Source organism: Brassica oleracea, chromosome C6 (assembly GCF_000695525.1).
Source record: "Brassica oleracea var. oleracea cultivar TO1000 chromosome C6, BOL, whole genome shotgun sequence".
NCBI classification, from domain to species: domain Eukaryota; kingdom Viridiplantae; phylum Streptophyta; class Magnoliopsida; order Brassicales; family Brassicaceae; genus Brassica; species Brassica oleracea.
In genome coordinates, this window is record NC_027753.1 from 27476339 (window position 1) to 27480836 (window position 4498).

Sequence of the window (4498 nt, forward strand, 5' to 3'; positions counted from 1 at the left end):
AAAGTCCTTGTAACATTACAACGTCTTTACGAGGAAAGATAAGGAAACATGATTCGTCGTAAAGTCCTTGTTACATTACAAAGCGTTTACGTGGAATTTAATTTTCCTCGTAAAAGCGTTGTAACTTTACAACGACTTTACGACGAAACAGTTTCGTTGTAATATTACATCCGCTTTACGACGAAACTGCTTTTCGTCGCAACGTCGACGTAATCTACTTGTAAATTTACGAGGAATTATGTTCGTCGTAAAACTTCGTTGTAAAGCCAGTGTTTTCTTGTAGTGATCACCACATGACTTTTTCTCGTACTTTGGCTTCACTCATACGATATTGCGAACCACTTCGCGATAGATCGCTCATTCTTTCATTACTCCAGCGCAAACACGCTTAACTATGGAATTTTAAATGGATGTATGACCTAAAAGATAAGTGAACTTAAATGACATATATTGTCAGATCAATTTATTTAAACCTTTCTTTATGTACCAGAAATCCGGATGTTACATAGAGTATGTCAAATATTTTTATGAAAGAAAATCAAACTTCTTCATCTTTCTAGGACCACAAATATGTGAGGACTGGCCTTGATGTTTTTAACAGTTACATATATGAAATCAGTTGCTTGATGTTTTGTTTCCCTTCACCTTGTACTAAGTCATAGAAATTAACTACCAAATTCTAGTTTTGCTGCTGTTTGTTCAAAAAGCTCTATTGAAATTAGTAACGTTAAGACACCACAATCAAGTTACATGGTTTGAGTGTTTTTCTTACATACTCTTATCCGTTTCATTTTAATTGTCATTTTCGAGTTGGACACATATATTAAAAAACATTAAATTTTACATATTTTTAAAATAAAAACATCATTACCAATACAGCTAACCACATTTTAACCAATAGAAAATAGATTGGAATATAAAATCAATAAATTTTTTATTGAAATTATAAAACGACACTTATTTTGAAACAAAAATTTAACTTTACAACGACAATTAAATTGAAACGGAGGGAGTATAAGATATTAACTTGGTAAAAGTTCTTATGAAACTTGGTTATTTCCAATTCCTCTTTGTCAAACCACAATTTTAATGATTACTAGATTTTGATCCGTACACCCGTGCATATTTTTTTTAACTTTTAAAAACATACGGTTTATGTTTATTGTGCATAAATATTATGATATTAGCATTGAATTATTGTTGTATTGAATGTTATTTTGCTTTTTATTATATACTAATTATATACACTATTGCATGTTGTTTTGTATTTTAAGACTTTTAGGCTTACAAAATTATTAGTAATACAATAAGTAAGTGATTATTTGAATCATGTTATTCATTTTTATGTCAGTTTTATATTATTCATATATTAATACTTAAAATTTTGAAAATAGTAATTATTATAATATAAACTGACTACTTATTTTCTGAAGGAAAAAATGATTTGTTTTAATATTTTTGAAATGGTAAAAATAATTTTATATTGTTTTTATATCATATTATTTGTATTAATAGGCGACAAAAAGTTTATTTAAGATCCTAATAATAAATTCAATAATATGAACATAGAAAAGTTTATCAAAAATTGAGTATAAATATTTTTTTCCACAAAAATTGAGTACATGTATTTTGTTAAGTTTCATTCCATCTGAAAATAAAAGTGAGCAAATGCATATGATTGTAATTGATTCAGCCACACTATGACTTTTGTTTTTGTTTTTGATAACAAATATAATCATATAGAAACTTAAAATTACATATTTACGTTTCCTTTTTATAAGATTGTTTGTCATTATTTATGGATTTGTTAATTTCAGTAATTTTTTTTTTGGTCACTAAATTAATTTTTTTTTCAGTAACTTAAAATCATACTTTTATGGATTTTTTATACATAAAAGTTTTTGATTGGTTTTTCATGGTCTGTAGCAAGTTGTGTAGTAACATAATTAATGTGTAGTAACATAATTAATTATCCAAAATTTGTTATTTTATAGATTTCATTCATAACAACTCATGCTATCAATAATTTTTTCAGAATTAATAATATTACTGACAAATATATTTTGTTCAGCTAGATTTTTTTGCTTCTTGGTTACACTTTCAGCTAGTTTTGAGATCCTTGTCAATGCTTGACATTTCAAACAACAATCTTACAGGTGTTATTCCAAGTTGGATGGGTGAATTTACATCCTTAACTGTGATACTTCTTTCAAACAACTCGTTGGAAGGTAAAATACATATTTCCTTGTTCAATATATCTTATTTAGGATGTTGGATCTATCTGCAAATAATTTATACGGAGATATACCTCCACACAACAATTCTACAATGCCGGCGGTGTTACTCATGCAAGACAATAATTTATCAGGAGAAATTCCAGACACACTGTTAGGAAATGTAGCCATACTTGATCTAAGAACCAACAAATTGTTTGGAAATATTCCAAACTTCAGGAACACTCAAACAATCAGTATTCTTCTTCTGCGAGCGAATAATTTAACAGGTCATATACTTAACCAGGTTTGTGGGCTAACCAACATCCACGTACCTACTGGATCTTGCTAAGAACAGATTAAACTGATCCATACCTTCATGTCTTAGCAACATATCATTTGGTTTGGGGAAAGTTGATGAGTTATATTATTATGATTCTGACTTTGGTTACATTCCTAGTGATGTCTTCACTAGTTATAACCGGGATCAGGTCTTCAGCACCACTGGAAAAATTGGCATATATTTCAAATCGCAGCTTGCGCTTGATCCGTTTATTATGGACTAATTGGCAGGTGCCCAGACTAAAATTGAATTTGCAACAAAGCATCGATATGATGCCTACATGGGTGCAAATCTCCAAAACTTTTCTGGATTGGAACTCTCAGAAAATGAGCTAAGTGGTGAGATCCCAGTGAAGCTAGGAGGTCTTCTGAAACTACATGTTCTCAACCTATCGTACAACTATTTATCAGGCGTGATACCTAGAAGTTTTTCAGGTATGAAGAGTGTGGAAAGTCTTGATCTTTCTTTCAATAAATTACAAGGAAAAATCCCACCACAACTAGCAGATCTGAGTAGTCTATCTGTGTTCAATGTCTCATACAACAACTTATCAGGAGTCATTCCACAGGGAAGACAGTTTAACACCTTTGACATGCAAAGTTACTTAGGTAATCCTCTTCTCTGTGGACAACCAACAAACATAAGTTGTAACGGTAAGGAGCAGGACAACAATGGAGTGAAATATGATGAATCCACAATAGACATGGTTTCTTTCTACTGGAGTTGTACTGCAGCTTATGTGACGCTACTTTTTGGAATACTCGCATCACTCTCTTTTGAATCTTCCTGGAGAAGAGCTTGGTTCCTGTGTGTTGTCACGTCTGTATTCAAATACTTGCAAGTATATGTGTTTGGGATTATACCTTCCATGGATATATGTTAATATGTTTGGAGTCTCTTGTCTATATGGACTGTACTTTTTTTCAGATAATGAGTTAAGTGCTGAAACCTTCATAGATCCTGGAGATCTTTCTGCTTCGTTGATGCAATAAAATAATATCCAATTTTTTCCAAGAAGTTTAATATAATGATATTTTCTCTCTGATATATGGAATAGTTGCTGACATGTTACATTTATCTGCTGCTTTTGAGTTTGTATCTTTAGTTTGGACTCATCGAACTGAAAACAAGGTGGCTGATGCTTTAGCAAAAGCAAGTCTTGTTAGATGAATCTTTTGTATCTGCTCGCATAGACCTTGGAATTAAAGAAGACGCCTCTTGTGAAGTATGCTCCATGATGCTTTAAAGAAATTGTTTCCTTCTTCTTGGTATTATAAAAGTATGCTCCAAGATTTACATTTTTTTTTTTTTTTGCTTTTATGTATAATCTTGTGAAGTAAGCAAACACATTTGATCTTTAAGACACCTCTGTGGTATTTCAAGCCTTTGCATAAGGGATGACCAATGAAACAATTTGACCCAAGAGCTGTCTTGGAGACTTGGAAGTTTCAGACAATGGAGATGTCCATTCTTGATAGTTATGGAGGCTACCCGTGAAGTCTGTGAAGAGTCCATCAATTCCAATCTCATTGATCCAGTACTCGTATTCCTTATCTGGATCTTGGCTGAAGTTTAAGTGTAGGAACTCGTTTTCATTCCTGTACGTATATGGATGTGATATCTTGCATATTTACATTGTTTTATCCATTCATCCATGAGCATTTTCATCATATAGATTAGGATTTAGCCATGTCTAGGTTGCATTTTGCATTCATTGTCCTTATTAGGTGTTGGAGTGTGCCATGGAGTGATTTGAGATGTTTGGGAGCATTGTGATCCAAAAGGAGGTGAAAGATGAGCATGGATGGAGCCTTTAGAGAAATCTCCTGTTGCTAAGATTTTGTGGAGACACAAAAAATTGAGTTAGCTTTCTAGTGGAAGTGGTTTCAAGTCATTTGGAGATGTAATGAAGGAGTTATGATCAATTTACTAGAGGCATATC

At 32.0% G+C, this 4498-nt stretch overlaps 1 protein-coding gene across 1 annotated transcript in view; it reads left to right on the forward strand.

Moving 5' to 3' along the window:
• Positions 1 to 3548, forward strand: part of LOC106297884 (LRR receptor-like serine/threonine-protein kinase GSO2) — a 7644-nt gene extending 4096 nt beyond the window's left edge. Inside the window, exons 2-5 of the mRNA XM_013734033.1 lie at positions 2157 to 2228; positions 2787 to 2990; positions 3111 to 3434; positions 3484 to 3548. Coding sequence (XP_013589487.1) covers positions 2157 to 2228; positions 2787 to 2990; positions 3111 to 3434; positions 3484 to 3548 — 665 coding nt within the window. The remainder of the gene's footprint in view (positions 1 to 2156; positions 2229 to 2786; positions 2991 to 3110; positions 3435 to 3483) is intronic.
• The last annotated feature ends 950 nt before the right edge of the window (positions 3549 to 4498 follow it).